Source organism: Apostichopus japonicus, chromosome 13, assembly GCF_037975245.1.
Source record: "Apostichopus japonicus isolate 1M-3 chromosome 13, ASM3797524v1, whole genome shotgun sequence".
NCBI classification, from domain to species: domain Eukaryota; kingdom Metazoa; phylum Echinodermata; class Holothuroidea; order Aspidochirotida; family Stichopodidae; genus Apostichopus; species Apostichopus japonicus.
In genome coordinates, this window is record NC_092573.1 from 11,573,333 (window position 1) to 11,590,110 (window position 16,778).

At 36.9% G+C, this 16,778-nt stretch overlaps 2 protein-coding genes across 3 annotated transcripts in view; one reads left to right on the forward strand and one right to left on the reverse strand.

The window, feature by feature from the left end:
* The window catches only part of LOC139979048 (3'-5' RNA helicase YTHDC2-like), a 106,596-nt gene extending 104,976 nt beyond the window's left edge, over nt 1–1,620 (forward strand). For both annotated transcript variants that reach the window (XM_071989686.1, XM_071989687.1), the window contains one exon: nt 140–1,620. In XM_071989686.1, coding sequence (XP_071845787.1) covers nt 140–524 — 385 coding nt within the window. In that variant the 3' untranslated portion in view covers nt 525–1,620. The remainder of the gene's footprint in view (nt 1–139) is intronic.
* A 7,165-nt stretch (nt 1,621–8,785) lies between these two features.
* Nucleotides 8,786–14,269, reverse strand: LOC139979063 (chymotrypsinogen B-like). The gene is made up of 5 exons (XM_071989712.1): nt 14,114–14,269; nt 13,700–13,859; nt 12,527–12,801; nt 11,661–11,797; nt 8,786–10,436 (listed from the first exon to the last, which is right to left on the reverse strand). The coding sequence occupies exons 1-5, from the start codon at nt 14,259–14,261 to the stop codon at nt 10,206–10,208; spliced, it is 951 nt and encodes a 316-aa protein (XP_071845813.1). The 5' UTR covers nt 14,262–14,269; the 3' UTR covers nt 8,786–10,205.
* Nucleotides 14,270–16,778: the final 2,509 nt, after the last annotated feature.

Genomic DNA, 16,778 nt, shown 5'->3' on the forward strand with positions numbered 1-16,778 from the left:
GAAATTATTGGGGATATATTGGGATACATATTGGGTGAGGGGGGACATGGATGGTAACAATACAGGACAAAAGGAGTTTGTGCATTGTTTTATACATTGCTTATAAAACCATTGTTTGTTTGTTTGTATTCTGTGACAGAGCTTCTTCACCTTTGATGCATACCATGCCAAACCCCAGAGCTCGGCCGTTTGATCCATCCACACTGTGGTTTCCGCCGGGCCAGAATCATCATCCCGAACCCTTGGCCCACTCCACGCCCTCATACCAACAGGGTCCCTCTAGCCACCTCAGTTTCAGACCAGAGGAGGCAAAGCCACTGGATTCAGTGGGTAGCAACGACGACCCTCGGTGGGCGCACTGGCAACAGGGGAACCCCGAGGGGCACAGACAAGTCAGAAATCCTGAGACAAGGAGATCTAGGATTTCTACTTGGAGTAGTTCCTCCGTGAATGGATCCTCTGAAACTTGCAACACACCTTGGAGCACCGCAGCAACCTTTGGAGACTTTGGTGGACGTTACTAAAACATAAAATTATTTTGGAGAAAAAAATTTTGCCAGTTAAAAGCAGCTGTTAGTTTTACCAACTTTTATCAAAAAGGAAAATTGTTAAAAATTTATTTCAATTCCAGAAATGCCAATCACTTTCTAATCGCAAATATCAGTTCCATAAAGTAACGATTTGTTTGCATAGCAACATACAATGCTAAATCGACTATACACACAAGCTTATTTTTAATACAACCTGTATAAGAGTGAATTTCAGGGTAAAGGTATCCATAGGAGACTTTGCTGTATCTTGCCTTCACATTTGGTAACATTTCTCTTAGCTTTGTTAATATTTGTAAAATCCTGAAAAGAGAGAACTTCTCGTGAAATCATCACAGTATTGAAAAATACATAAATTGTTGTGACGAACAATATAAGAATCATTCGGTCTTTTAAGAGTCTCAAACATTTTTGTGAGCTCTATCAGTGCTGGTTGAATTTCTCTAAATATGTTAATAATGAACAAAGTTAAGAAAGTTTATACCTGCCTCACAAAGTAGTGTTAAAAGACTTTCATTATTAGTAAAAACTTCAAGCAGTAAACAAAAATAATAGATGAATTTACTTGTTGATTCTTAATTGAAACTCAAAAGATAACAAGCAAAAAGTGTTACTAGTTAGTTTTTATCAAAGTTACTTATTGTACGGGATTTTTACTACATCCTAAAGTTATTTAACAAAGAGAGAGAGTAAACCGGTTTGAAAAAAACCATTAGAAGTAAGTAAGGAAGTAAGTAAAACTTTATTGCTCCAAATAAGGAAATTAGTGTCTCGCACATAAAAGTTCAAAACAGTACAAAAATAAATGAGCATAGGAAAATACAACAGGATATATATATACAGATGGAGATTAAAGAATGAGAATAAAAACAGTAAGACAAGGACAGGATAAAAGATTATTGCAACAGCCTAGCGACGTAAGTTGACATTGAAAAGTTTGATTGCACGGGGAGTGAACGAGTTACGATAGCGATTAGTTCTCGTGTACGGCTGTCTCAGTCTGCCACTGCCTCTGTTAATTACATTGTCATTAAGATAACAGTGAAGGGGGTGGCAACAGTCATTCCAAACTGAATCTAGCTTTGTGTCTAGAAGTGAAATATTCCACTTTTATCCCTCCATACCTTGTTCATATCTAAAGGTGAAATTTGTTGAGGTCTAGTTTTCAAATGTGGGATTGACTTTCACAATTTTAGCACCTTAGGGTTTGGTCTAATGGTGTTGATTTTAATATGTGTCATGTAAATGTGTTACATTATTATAGTTGGTGTGGTAGTTATTCACCATCCTTGTGATAGGTTCTTCAGCCATATGTAGAGTTGCAGAAAATTAATAGAAAAAGAAAAAGACAAGCTATGTGCATGGTTGTAAAATATTGATAAAGGATAAAAGTCCCAGGCAGGGTTTATTATGTTACTAAAAATCAACGTAGTTAGTTGGTATTTACGGTGGCTTAAAAGGGACATGGGAAAGAAAAAAATTGAGATAAATAGTCAAAAAGTTTGACTTTTTTAAGGTCAACATTTTGAGATGCAAAGTCAAATGTTTGAGATAAAGTAAGTTTTATCTGTGATGGCTGTGCAAGTTTGAGAAAACTTATGTCTCACTTTAAAGGACATGCTGTCAGTTCTAATAGGTTTTCCATAGATAGCATTTCAATTTAAACAAATAAATGAAGCTGATGGTCAAGAGTGACTTTAGTCCAATTTTATTGCCATTTTCTTTAAAATTAAACAAATTTTTATGTAGACCATCTTCCCATTTCTAATCAAATCCATTTTTGTTTTTTTTCATGAGCAATTAGTTGCAAAAGGTACAACTTTATTCCACAAGAGTCATTATGTCATTCAAATAAATTGTGACGAGTGTTTCTTCTAAGGAGCTTGCCTGATGAATGCTTATGAATGCGTATGTGATAAATTCGGGACTGTCTTCAACAGCCAAAGAGGTGCTGAAATGCAGCCAATGTCAAAGTACTTGTTCTTGAAGGTTGTTCAGCAATCAAAGTAATATTTTTCAAAAGTCAAAAACTTATTACTAGATAAATCCAGAAAACCTGGCACAACTTGTTTTGACATTGCTATTATTGTTTGTAGTTTTGTACTACAATCATTTGTGGCAGAATGTTTGAGTTGCAACACTAGAAAAACTTGCACTTAGGAATGATCCACACAATTTGTTTTCATCTTCCAAGAGTGGCACCCATAATGAAGTATGTTTTGCACATCTACCAAATTTTAATGTACTTAAGAATGTTTGACCGAAATGATAAATTCACCCTTTTTATCTAAATTATTAGTATTCATCATGTTTTGGTAAGAAGTTTGAATAAATACATCCCCATGAAAATGTCAATCCAATGTTGAGTTATTTAATCCCAACCATGTTGCTGATATCAATAGATCCTAATAATCAAATGAAAGAGTTGGGGTTAATTAAATATTCTTCCCTATTTTTCGTCCTCTACCTTTTTTTAAATGTTCGCATGACGCTCAAAGCTCTTTGCGCTACGATATGAAATTTAATTTATCGAGGAAAAATTTACTTGATTATTTGTTGAATTCAGTGAGTCAGAGCTCGTTTGGTTACAAAAATTATTACTATTAATTAATCAATTCTATTTATATATATTTATGTTTTACAACAAAGTATGATTTATGTACTTTCTAGATTAATCCCAAAGAATTTTGAAGCCAAGATGAAAATGCAATCCATTTCAGAACAAAGAATGGTACTTTAGAAGTCAATCTTGTGAACATAAGGGGTGTAAGGCTGTAAGGAATAAATTCTTGAAGCAGCATTTTGGGTTCAAAATTTACTTTCAAATTAAAAGCCTCATAAAATGATGCAATTCATTAGTTTGACTTAGTCAAAGTGTGATTTCAGATAATGAGGAAAGTCTTTTGAAAATTTCACTTTTTATTTGTTTGTTTGTGTGACATGCTTGAACCGTTCTTTGCTCAGGTAGACCTTTTATTAATGGCACAGATTTGTTGATAAAAAATTGTTAATTAATGCTGATTACTTGAAATAGAATTAAGGGCTTTTTGTACAATCTCACTCAAAGCAACCAGTCAAAAAGTGCTTAAATCACATGATTTTTTTTATGCGTTTGGATATATTTTATCCATGTTGCACAATGTTTTCAACGATGTTGATACTATCTGCCCAAGTTATTGTTTTGCTGCATGTTGAGGAGAAGTTTACAACTCATCAAGTCAGTATGTTGTTTTTAGAGTTATTAAAGATTTCTTACATATTTGTATCTCATGTTCAAAGAGTGCTATGAAGTTATATTATGATCAGTATTCTCATGATGTTGACAAGTTACATTAATAGAGTTAGATTTAGATTTTCAAAATCAGAGTCATTTATCTTGTCCTGTTACAAATTTGCAATTGCCATTTCTGTATGTTAATTGCCCAAACCAATATTCTATTCTGTGAAGTTTTATACTTTGCAAAACATTAAAACTTTCTTGCCTTTGGTTTTGTGATATATATGATTGTCTATATAGCAAACTTACTCGCTCATTTTGTCAGGGATGAGTTTTCATGTATACTATATCATGAAAATTGTAACCTTTCTTGCTCTTTCAAACTGAAAAAATTAGCAGACTGCTTCTTAGGTTATTATCAGTCAAACAGGTTTTCTAAAATCATCCATTTTAGACTAAACTGCTAAAGAAGTTTATACCCTTTGCTATCAGTCTCCCTGTTTACAACTTCCTTCAGTAAATCTCTCATAAAGATACTTAAAAGAGAGTTGGTTAGTCTTTTTCTCTCCCCTCCCCCCACCCCCATCAACTGCACCATTTCTAACCCTGTCTCTTCCACCCCCACCACTTGTTGTACCTTGCTTAGTAAACCTTTCAAAAAGACTCCTAGTTATCTTTGCACTGCCCCCAATTTCAAGCTGGACTTCCCTTTTGGTTCAATTTCAAATCAATATAATTGAGAACCATTTTTAGGCTGTTTTATTTAATGTCATACTGTAGGTTGAAGTATATTGGTCAAATGGTGTATGAGCTTAGTATCTCTGTAAAATTCAATCTAACCTGGCAGCCCTTCCCCCTTTCCTCCATAGTGATAATAGTTGATATTAATCTCACAAATTGTTAGGGAGCAAAAAATATGTGTCAAATTGTTATTAAATGATATATTATGACCCACCAAGACCAAATCTGTCTGCCGTATGCAATCACTTAGAAGTGTTTGTTTTTTTAATTCTAACACCTTTAAGCTTTCTTGTTGTTATTGTTACTATTTTTAAAGAAAAAACAAAATCCTTGATGCCAGCTTTCATCAGCTGTTTGGAATAAAAAGATATTTTCCTGACCACTGTGTGTTTTCCTATTTCATCCGTGTACTGCTAATTGTGTACTTCTTGATTCTGAACTCATGTGAAAGCTAACTTATCAATCTGGGGAGGTAACGGTGAACTTATTATCAACCAACGTGCTGAGAATTAAGGCACAGTTATATACAACTTTTCAATACCTACAGTCTCAGAGCAAACGATGACCACCCATTGGTTGCGCATTCCTATACAAACTTGCTCGACAAGATAACTAAACAGTGTGTTCTGTGACTGGTTCGTGGTACAGCAATGGTTTGGTCACTGCCACAGTGGCGTAGGAAGGTACTTTTGAGTGGGGGGCTGAAGACTGATGGACGGTCTGGGGGAGGGGTCTAAGGGGAGGTGGTGTCCCCCTCCCCTTTGGAAATTTTTGCATTTCCAGGTGCCCTCAGATGCAATTTGGTGCAATATAGCACACTTCAACACCCACTCCATTTTGTAAACTTAATTTTGTATTTTCACCTGGCCTTAGATGCAATTTGGTGCTCCAAATGAGATTTTTTTCTCATTTGGAAATGAAAAAGGGGTTTTCTGACTTGTGAAGCGGGGGGCGGAATGATACTTCCGCCCCTCCACATTTTTCACTGGGGGGGCTGGCGCCCCCCCAGCCCCCCCCGGTTCCTACGCCCTTGCACTGCCATACGAAATGGACATTTTATGCCAGTGGTCTATTACTACTTATATGCAACCTAGTCTAGTTTGTATATTCCACTATTGAGAGAGTGGTGTTTTTAACCTTTGTATTGGTTGTATCATCACATTTAAAATGACCTGGGAGGATCAGGCGATGTGCTCTCATGTGCTACTAACATATTATTTGATTGCTGAACAAAATTGCTGAAAATTTTCTGAATCTAACTGTGAAACTACATCCTCAGCATTTCGTATTACGAAGATATGAATTTTTAAAAATTAGTGATATTTTGTAAATGCATCTGGCACAGCAGAGTGGATGATGTCATCAGGGCACTTCAGCTGAAAATGTCTCCGTATCTTAAACGGTTATAAACAGAACTTTGTGACGTTTGGTTCACTTGGCCAAGGTATCAATATTTTATTTGACAATTTTGAAGTTTCATCTCCAAATCGTGACGTGTATCACAAAATTCCAACCTTTTATGTCGAAATTTCGAAGTTTTATCTCGAAAGTTTCCGATCATTTTTCATCTCGAAATCCTGACCTTCTTTCACATCAAAATGTCCTCCCTTCATCACAAACTTGCAACCATTGATGTCAAAATGTCCACATGGTAACTCGAAATTTTGACGTTTTATCTCGGCCCTTTTTATATTTTATGCCCAAATCTTGATGTTTATTGAAACATTCATCACTTTTTCAAACATTTCATCTCAAAAGTAGCTGTTTAATATCGACATAACAAGTCGAAATTTCGAGAAATTAGACCTATGTGAGTAAAAAATAGTTCAATTTTTTAAGTTATTTTTGTTCTACTGTATTCAAAATATTTTCCCTCATTGAGACATCTGGAACATCACGGCCGGCGATGGATACGATCAGGATAGACCACGGGAAGGGGATCAACTTTGAAGTAGTAATGGCGCGCGCAGAAACAGAACAAGCGAAACATTAGGCAAACAGATTATTCTGCGTTTTCTTTTCTATTATTACTCAATTCTATGGTAGGGATTAGAATCAATCCAATGTACTTCTCACTTAGAATCAACACGAAATAAACAAGGGATTTACAGTCCCAGATGTCGAAATGATAATAAATGACTCAGTGGGCCTTTGGTCATCAATGTTCCCGAACGGCCAATACATCTGAGATCTACAGCAGAACACCATACGTCACTTGGTACATCTCCCCCGTATACACAGTTTGTACGCTAACGGTAAAAAAAAACGGGACAGCTTCCTTACGAAGATCCAATAGAAAAACTGCATGCGCCAACGATAGACCAATGGCCGTCCGGTCCTCCGTATACACAGTGTGTGCGCTAATGGTAGACTAACGAGGCACACCTTCCTTACGAAGATCCAACAGGAAAACTGCATGCGCCAACGATACACCAATGGTCGTCCGGTCCTCGGAATACACATTGTGTGCACTAACGGTAGACAAACGGGACACAGCTTCCTAGCCGTAGTCTATATAGGCCTATATTAAGCCATGATTAGTCCTATATACAAAGGACTGTAAACCGTCAAAACTGTCATAGGAAATGCAATGACTTACACGCAAAACTTACACCGGGGTTCAAATAATAAGGTGGAGATTCTACACTGTCACACCGGAACTTAAAGCTACTTATGACATATAACCATATTATAACCAAATTAAGTCACTCTCTAAAAAATAATAGTATTTCATACATACTGCAAATAATGAAAAAGAGCATAACAAGAACAATGTATTGATGATGTGGTAGCTTAAAACAGATATAGAACCCATTTGCTATTTCATCCACACTGAGCTGCCACGTATGTCCAATACTTCTTGAAGAGGAGGATGGACAATGTCAGTGGCGTGCGCAGAATTTGACATGTGATTGGAAAAGGGGGAAGTGACAGAGGCTAATCTAGGGTTTTATAAAGATGGGCGGCTGTCCTGGGTCATTGAAGCCAACGCCTTAAATTAACATTGACACTTAAGATGCCAAATGGTGCATTCTGAGGCATATAGGGAGGATATAAATTAGGTCTATATAAGTAGCTCTATATGCAAGTGGTGCTGTTAAATACTTTGTGTGAGGTTAACAATTAAGGAATGTATTCCACTGCCAAGTATTGCTGACGAATGCTGATGAAAATTCCAATATATTTTCTAAAGCAATACTACTTATTTGTCAATTATGAGCCATGTATATAAAGGCCATGGACTCTGATTGTATGTCAAGAGGCAAGGGCGGCGGAAGCACTTTTAATCTGGGGGGACACCGACATCAAAGGGCACTTTGCAGAAATTCGATTGGACTGATGCAGCCTTATATTTAGTACCCTTTATAACTCTTATTGTATTATCTTATTTGCGTATACACATCACTCCATCAACGCCCCCCCCCCCCTCAAGGGAAATATGCATACTAGCACTGCAATATCCAATGTGCAAATTGGGAAACATGGAACAAGTTTCTTTTGAGACAAAATGAGGTGAAATCATGCTAGTTGCTAATGTAGGAATCTTCCGAATTAGAGTTTATTTCTTGTCAATATCTTAACAAATTTTTCCATTCGAAATAGCTTTGAGTTTGACCCACAGAAATTCATTAAAAGTCAGGGGCGTAGCCAGGATTTGCAAAGTTGTATGCACGACTATCTGAGCGGAGCGGAGCGCCACCATCGGTTGGCGCGGAGCGTACAAGAAAAGTTTTGGTTTTACAAACCCCTCAGATGGCTGGAAACGGCCCTTCCCGAGTGTTCATTCTGGTTCCCCGGCCTCTTGCTAACTTGAGACACCTCAATTGTTATGTAGAAAAAGGGCACATTTTTAACCTGAGGAAAAGTGGGGGGCACGTGCCCCCTGTGCCCCCCCCCCCCCGGTTCCGCCGCCCTTGTCCAGAGGTTCGAAACCATTATGGAAGATCATCATTCCACAGTATAGGTTTTTGTCACCTGTATCGAAAAACGCTAGTTCTGTTTCGGTGTCATATTTTGCCTTACTAGAGATCTCTAACCAAACCAATATCATTTTTTATTCCTACTGTCGGATCTCGATAGAGATACGTTGAACAGACTATGTTAAATGAAATGGAAAAACGACCAAGGCAAATTAATAAATATAATTGAAATTATGAATTGAATTATAAAGTTTAAATGTTAGTCTTTGCCGGAAGCGTTTCATATAGTGCAGTTTTTATCATCTCAAATCTAACTTTGCATCAGCGAAATTGTAATAAAGTACATCATACAAGGATCACGGGGTTTAGCACCGAACTTTATTTTGCAGAAGACAGCTGTAGGCGAAACATTAAAAATGATTAAACTATTTATTTTGTGGTGTAATCATGAACAAGTGGTCAATATTACAAGTGATATTGTTATCTATGATTTTATCCATTAGACTGTAACATCACTGTAGCAGATGTCCATATTTGTTTATCAACAAAGAGATAATTAACAGAAAAAGAAGGGATAAAATCGTGGAAAAAACAAACATAATTTCCGTTCGTAAAATGTCTAGTTCGATGCCAGCTGACTGCCCACTTGAATCATAATTAACTCCTTTTCAGTGTATATATGATCACCTAATATGAAAGCAGTAGCAGAATTTAATTTAATTCATTTATTTATTTGTTTTATCGCCAATTGTGTATTGAAATGTTTTGAGACCGTGTGAAGAGTATCGGCATGGCAGTGAAGCCAATGCGACTTAATGAGTTTCTACCGGTAAAATTCTGCTAGATAAGCAACAATTGTGGGAAATGGGAATATTTTTAATACGATTAGGTCATTATTTGAAAGGAATTGCTTTGTCCTGTCTGGTAGCGCTGATGTTTATAAGCCGAATGGTGCTGTAGTTTTGAGATTTATTTCCCAGAATTTTAGTTTGCCTGTCCATGAGTAGTTAGTTTGATTTGAAGTTACGGAATCTGGTGGCCTGTGGAGATAGTCTATAGGGAGCGGTTCCCCTTGGAGAGGGGTGTCCCTCCACATTAGAGAAAATTGTGTATGAGTAAAGTAGGGTAAAATATATATACCCAGGCTACATAAAATCGCATTAAATGTAAAACTAAATTAAATAGGATAAAAAGGCTAAAGAGTAAAGTCAGCGGAAGATTACAAGCCTAAGAAATTTCAGGTCACTAAAAAGGTTAATTAAGGGGCAACAAAATATATAGAGACATAAATGAAGGACTGGCAAAAGACATGTGAAGTTAGAAATATAGCATACTGGTTTAAAGGAATTAATTTTTCTTCTTTAACTAAAGCATAATGGGTTGGATAGAGTTTAGCTGAATCATCCAATAATATTCTCTTTTATGTTATTATAGCTTTGATGTTAAATGAACTCATGTCATGTTGGAGCCTGTGATAGTGGAGGTTCCCAACTCGCAACTTAGCCTATGGTGTATAGGAACTTTATCAGGGGTTGTAGAAGAACCAACTTAGTATATATTACTCTTACTACAAGATGAAACAAGATATTAGTTCGGTGGGGCTTACACAGAAGTTGTATTTTGTAATATACCAATGCCAACACCAGTCCCCATTTGCCCATAGCAGGAATCATTTAATTTCTTACATACTCAACTGTAATAATCTATATTCAACAAATAATCGGTTGTAATAGCGCAAAAAGAAAGCAACTGATGTGTGAAATTACAAGTATGATACTGTTAATAACAGTACACCATTACCAGTACAAAGAACAGAGTGATTAATGACATGGACGCACAACTATGGTGACATCTGCTTGCAATCCAGTCTTGATAAGCGGACACTCTGGTGTAAATTCCAGGGGTTCCTGCTTGACAAACCTCCACACCAGACGACCCTACTCCAACTAAATCCATAACTTTAGTGCCTGTATCGTCTCTTTGACATGCCAAGGGGCCACCGCTGTCGCCCTTAAAAAATGAAAACAGGCATCGAAATATGAAGTTGTATAGTTAAGAACACTGTTTGCAAGATCGACATAGTCCATTCAGAGAGTTGCAGCCTGTTACCCAACTCATAATGCGTATTACTTGGGTACACATATAACGCACGGTATGTGGACATTCACGTCACAAAATAAACAAGAGGGGAATCTACAGAGTAACAAATCTCATCGCGAAAACCATTGAAATGCAATTGATTATGAGCTACATAAACACATGTTTAACTTCACACCGGGTTTCATTCATCAGCTTTACAAAATATTCATAGAGTTAACCACTTTTACCAGTGTAACTATGCATCTTGATAATACGTAACTTGTGAAGATGGCACTTCAATATTTTTCCTTCTTTGCAAAATTTAACTTTTAGCTACATTCGACCTTTTTACCTCTGACCTCTTTTCTGAAGGTCTTCAAGGCATTGGTCCCTATCACGGGGTATCTACCTACCTGAAGAATAGTGGTATAGTTAATAGGGGAATTTTAACATATATCAACACTAAAATTACATATTAGACCTTTAACGTTACCAAGGTATCCAAATTATTTTAATAGTACTTAACTAGTTGAAATACCCATTTCACACGTGCTCAGGTTGAGAATCTATTGAAGGTTTCCGCTTAAAGTTGTAGCAAGCCGTAGCTTTTGCTTAGTTTCAACTTTGACCTATCGTTAACCTTTCACCTCATTTACCATGGCAACCACATATTTTGATAGATCTTGTGTTACTTATAAGTCAATTTAAATCTACCTACTTATTCTTCTTCTTCAAGTAATATCAAAAAGCCACTTTTCAGTTACTTTGACCTCATACCTTGGTATTTTCCTTCTATAAGTCTACAAGAGCTACCGCCATTGGGCACCTTCCTACCAGATTTTAATTAAGCCCTTTAGAAAGGAGTGTTTGACACTAATTGCAATGAAGTAAAGTTGAATTTTCACCCGGTGACCTTTGACACCAGTTTCTATAGTAACCACATATTTTGAGATAATAAACAAAGCATGCTGGTGAACACTTGAACCTCGACTTTCGATTTCATATACTGTAATAAATAACACGGACGAGTGACATGTGGCAACACATTGGCATCTGACACACCGACTCAAACGAAAGTTCATTGATATTTACATGGCGATTGTGAAAGTAGTTTCCTTTGGGATCTAATAGAGTATTTGCGATAATGAAACTTACCTCGCATGCATCTGCTGTTTTGCTCCCTGCACACACAGTCGTTGCATTATCAACGAACCCAAATTCTTGTATGCATGCGCTGTTGTTGTACAGATTCAAAGCAGCAAACTGTAGAACCTCCGATTCAGTTTCGGAGTCTGGGCGGGAAAAATCAACAAAACAATAATAGCAAATGCTTGCATATGATGTAGACCTATATGATTCAATTGCATTCTGACAAACTTAATGCAGAGGCTGTTTTTATCCCTGCGTCGGCAGTCTTATGTCTTGATATTTCATTATAGTTTATGGTGGACATGGCTTCAGTGGATGCTCTTATTTTGTGACAATTTGATCGATGGGTATCCGATTTCCCGATGAAACCACTTGTAACCTGGGGTTGGGGGGGGTGTGCATAGGTAGATATATTTTGAGACCAATTAGCTTTTTGCAATGACTGGTCGAGCAGCGTTTGAAAAATCCACTTACTAAAGTGACAGTTTGTTTTATTACTACAACTGTACACTCAGACAAGCAGGAAGTATTTCCGAGTACGGCGAATATCGAGTAAGCTGCAGTACTTTAACATAGTTCTTGTCATTTTGCTCTCTCTCATTTTACTTTGAGTCTCTGAGTAATATATCCCTATATAACCATTTAACGTGTATAGTAAAAGACAAACTCAGCACCAGTCCCCTCACAATCCCTAACACATTGTGATCATGAATATTGTCTGACTTTTGCAGTATCGCGAATCCGTTGGAACTTTAAAAGTCTATTGCGAAATTAACTATATAGGCATTATAGAAAACAACACAAAAGCATTAAAATAACTAAATACTTTTAGTCTACCATGGATCTAGTTTCTTTGACAGGAATACACATACCTTTAGTTTTGCCCCATCCAACGACAAAGCAGCTAGAATAATTGAAACTTTCATTGGCAAGCGGTATTTTTGAAATATTGATTCCGAATTTTTTCACTGGATCTTTCAAGTAAATAAGCGCTATGTCATTTTCGAGGCTTGTTTTGTTGTACTGCGCATGTACTTTCTTGTCAAACATCGACTGGTGGTGCGTGAGCGATGGTTGAAGCAAATTAAGATCTCCAAAAACTGCAATAGACGGTAAGTCGTCCGAAGTTTCGTTAGATTCAAGGTCACTGCACAACAAAAGAGTAAACAAACAAACAAACAAATATCAGAACATTTTGAAAATTCACATCGTCGCGGTCAAAAGCCGTTTTTAGGGAGTGGTTTTCGATTAAAGATTCAGACATTTTTTTCATTTTTGCTAAGCAATCAACTTCCGCCACCAGAAAACATTTTCGCCTAAACAAAAATGAGACAAAATTAGTCGACAAATGGTGATTTCAAGGTGAGGCACATGTGATAATGCTCGTTATACTGTACCTGGGTATAAAAATAATGTTTCAAACGATGTGTCTAGGAAAAGGAAAAACCTTCCCATGTAAAGCCTAGAACAAGAAAATGAAGCGACTCGGAAACTTGTTCGTGAGCAGTATTGGATTTTTTTGCTTGTATACACTTACTTGCTAATTAAGGTTAAAATCTAATGATTTTTATCAAGTATAACTGCTACATTTAGTAACAAGTCTGATAAAAGGAATTCAGTATTTTAATAAATCAAGACAACTTTGTCTCTGTAAGGTAACATTATAAAATAAATGACACTCCACATAAAACACTCAAAACACATGGAGAGGCAGAGAGTAGCAGCTATACTGATATGAATAGAGAGGAAAGGTATTATAAGTAAGAAACCGAGACGTACACTGACAACATTTTCAGTTTTACTACATAAAGGTATAGTTACAATGATGGAAATGATCCCGCCCACTCCATAGACACCCTCACCGGTACGGACGTTGGTCAAATTGCTTGTCCCTCCAATTTCGGACTATAGTACTACAGTACATAAACTGCAACCAAGGAAGTAATCATAATGAATGTGGTCTATACCGACATGACTTATATTTAATGATATTGTAAGTAAACAACGCCAAACCAGAAAGATGGAAAGCCATAAAGAAAACTTACAAGCAATGAGCTGCTGTTACTGCCTTATCGTTGCTAATAAGGGTTGCTCCACATATGTGTTCATCATAGGCATTTCTCAATGATCCAATGAATGGAAATTGTCCAGGGAAGGCATCACTACCTCCAAATACTTTCGCTGACATGCGATCTCCATGAACTTCTGCAAAGCGAAATAAATATAAAACAAATAACAATAAGATAGAAAAATCACCCGATCTCCTTTTGTGTAGCACTACATGATCTTTCTTAAAGTTAGAAGGCAAAATCTGTGTATATACGAGAACTTTCATTTATTGATTTCAAAATCACACATTTTACATCTATGGAAAAATGTGTTTAACTATGTAATACGGCAAATATATGTATAAAACATTTAACTTAACGAAGGTAGCAAGCTATGGAGTTTATGCTTACCTCCCGACAAAATAACAGTCGCAAGAAGAATAAAAATGATAGCACGGGTATCAGCCATTTTAGTCATGAGTTGAGTTAGCAATGGCAAAGATATACACACACCTATATATATATATATTCGTTTCAAGCCTCCGTCCAAAGTCCCCATGTAGCCTTTAGAACACAACCTTGTTCGTTTTACTTTCGTTATCATTTCAGTTACTTCAATTAAAAATATTATACGACAAGGGGACTTTGGACAGGGATGTTGTAAACAATGCCTTGTCTGTACTACAAACTAGCTCGAATTGAATTGTAAAATATACAAACCAATTTTATGCTTGATTAACAATATATGTGTTACCCTATATACTCATAATCAATTCATCCCTCACGCATCTTGCTCTTAAATGAAATTTATACAAATCTATAAAAATAAAATAAAAATTTTAAATTTAAGTTTGATCAAGTGTAATCTTATCGTTAAAGTTAAACATTTATGATAACCAGCATTTTGACAAAAATGTCAGGTAATAGCAAACAAAGCGAATACATGAGAAATACGTTAGGTGAGGACATAATTATCAAAACAAAATCCATCAGATACGGCTCTCAAACCAGCAAAAGCTAAACAAAGAAGAAACAAACCATAAATGTAGCCAATCCATGGAGTTGCAGATATCATCCTAAACATTTGGGATAATGACCACTATGATATCATCACTCTGGCGGCACACGTCGACACGCGTCATCAAGTTTGAAATACATGAGCCTCGTACTCGTTGCCATCATGACCATTGACATTTTACGTTCATTAATACATTGAGATAACAAAAATAAAGGACAAATAGTTATGTATCCGCAAATTAATGCCTAGTACGAGAAAGGCACACGTGTTTCCGGGTATAGGTGTTCATTATTTAAGTAATAAAAGTACCTCAAAAATTAAAGGAACATTCCGGTGGCTGAAGTCGATGGCTTAATAAATTATGCTGGAAAATTTCTGCATCTATAAGTCTAAATCATAACTGAATTATATGGCTAACATATTTAATGTTTCAAATTTGGTGGTATTTTGTGAATGCGTCTGGCACAGCACAATGAACGATGTTATCACAGCAATTCAGCTGAAAGATTTTTTGATTTTCTTTATAATATTTAACTCAGTTTTTCACTAAGGCAAATAATATTTATATAAAGCAAAAACTAGATAAGGTAGAAATGAGATAGATTTATTCGGCAATGAGTAAAGTTTACCATTATAAAGTCCTAAGTATGTCATATATAATTGAATCCTCCACGTTACTAGGTTCTTTTTTCTCGGCTATGTCTGCTGTATCCGCTTTATCTACTTTGTGTACTGTCAATAGTACCGCATATTTCGATTGTTTTAAATGCACGGACAAGCGAATGCACTCCATGTGACCTTTGGATGAGTCGGATGGGTGGCACTTAAGGAGAGGAGGGGGGGGAGGGGAATTCCAGGGGTGGGTGGGTGACTAAACATAGTTTCGTATTCCTGGTTGTACAATGGTGAAGCTAAGCTTGAATCGTCAATATAAAATATAAACTGTCATGATATAGAAATTTGCAAGTACCCTGACAGGCCAAGCCCTCAGAAAGCAATGCGGGAGGTATAATATGTCAGTTGAAAACTTCTAGATATACTTTAGTGGACCCTAAACGTGACGGACTTAGTGTGTAAGATAATGGAACGATTACTTCTGGTACGATACCTATACAACAGCTATAAAATAGAAAGCTCCTGATTAAAACCCTGAGAGGGCTGCCAACCGTGACTGAAATAAACAGCGTCGCGTTCTGATTTTGCAGAGATTTTAAAGCCAGTCTTTTAACATTAGCAATTCCGTTAGATTTGTGAAGATTTTCTGATCAAAAAGTAATTATACGATACTGTACACACAAAATTTAAACTGCCGCATGCAACCATCACAGTAGTCTACTGCTGAAGACATGTAAGGAAAGGTTTAGTAGCTACAGCGTGATAGTCTGACGTCTATCTTGTCCGTGCGCGCATGCAAACAGTGATACAAGAGCGCTCACAAGAATATCAGCACAAAATCAGAAGCGCGCGCTCCGAAATATTTGTCTGCATTGCATGCTGTACGTACATAATACCTCCATGCGCGCGTGTGCGTTGATCTATATACGAGTGTTCACTGTACCGTCATACACAGTGGTTTGTCAATGATATATTTGTTGTCATTTTGCAGGCGTTCATATCAACACGTACTGTACTGGGCAGTTCTCTCTCCATTGCAAGCAGTGTAGTCTAGACGTTGGATATGTCTTGATGCGTTCTTCGTCTTAATTGTTCGAACGACTCCAATGACGGCCCGGGGTTGCAGAGTAGAAAAGGACGACATTGAAGACATAGTAAACATGACGTGCATTACTGGTTAGTGATAGAAAGTTGTCTGTCTGCATGTATGTCTATGAAGTTAGCCATGCCTAGTCTGCACCTAGTCTAGGCCTGGATATACCTTGCTTTTGCCGTGCCCCATTTGTTTGGCGTTAGCGCACACACTGTGTATACAGAGTGTGTATATGCAGTTTTCTATTGGATCTCTCATCGTGTTTTCACTTATCCGATGAAGCGGGAGACGAGCGCGTGGTCCTTTCCAGTGGAGTGTTAGCTCAATGGTAAACGCCGGTTCGTTCCAAT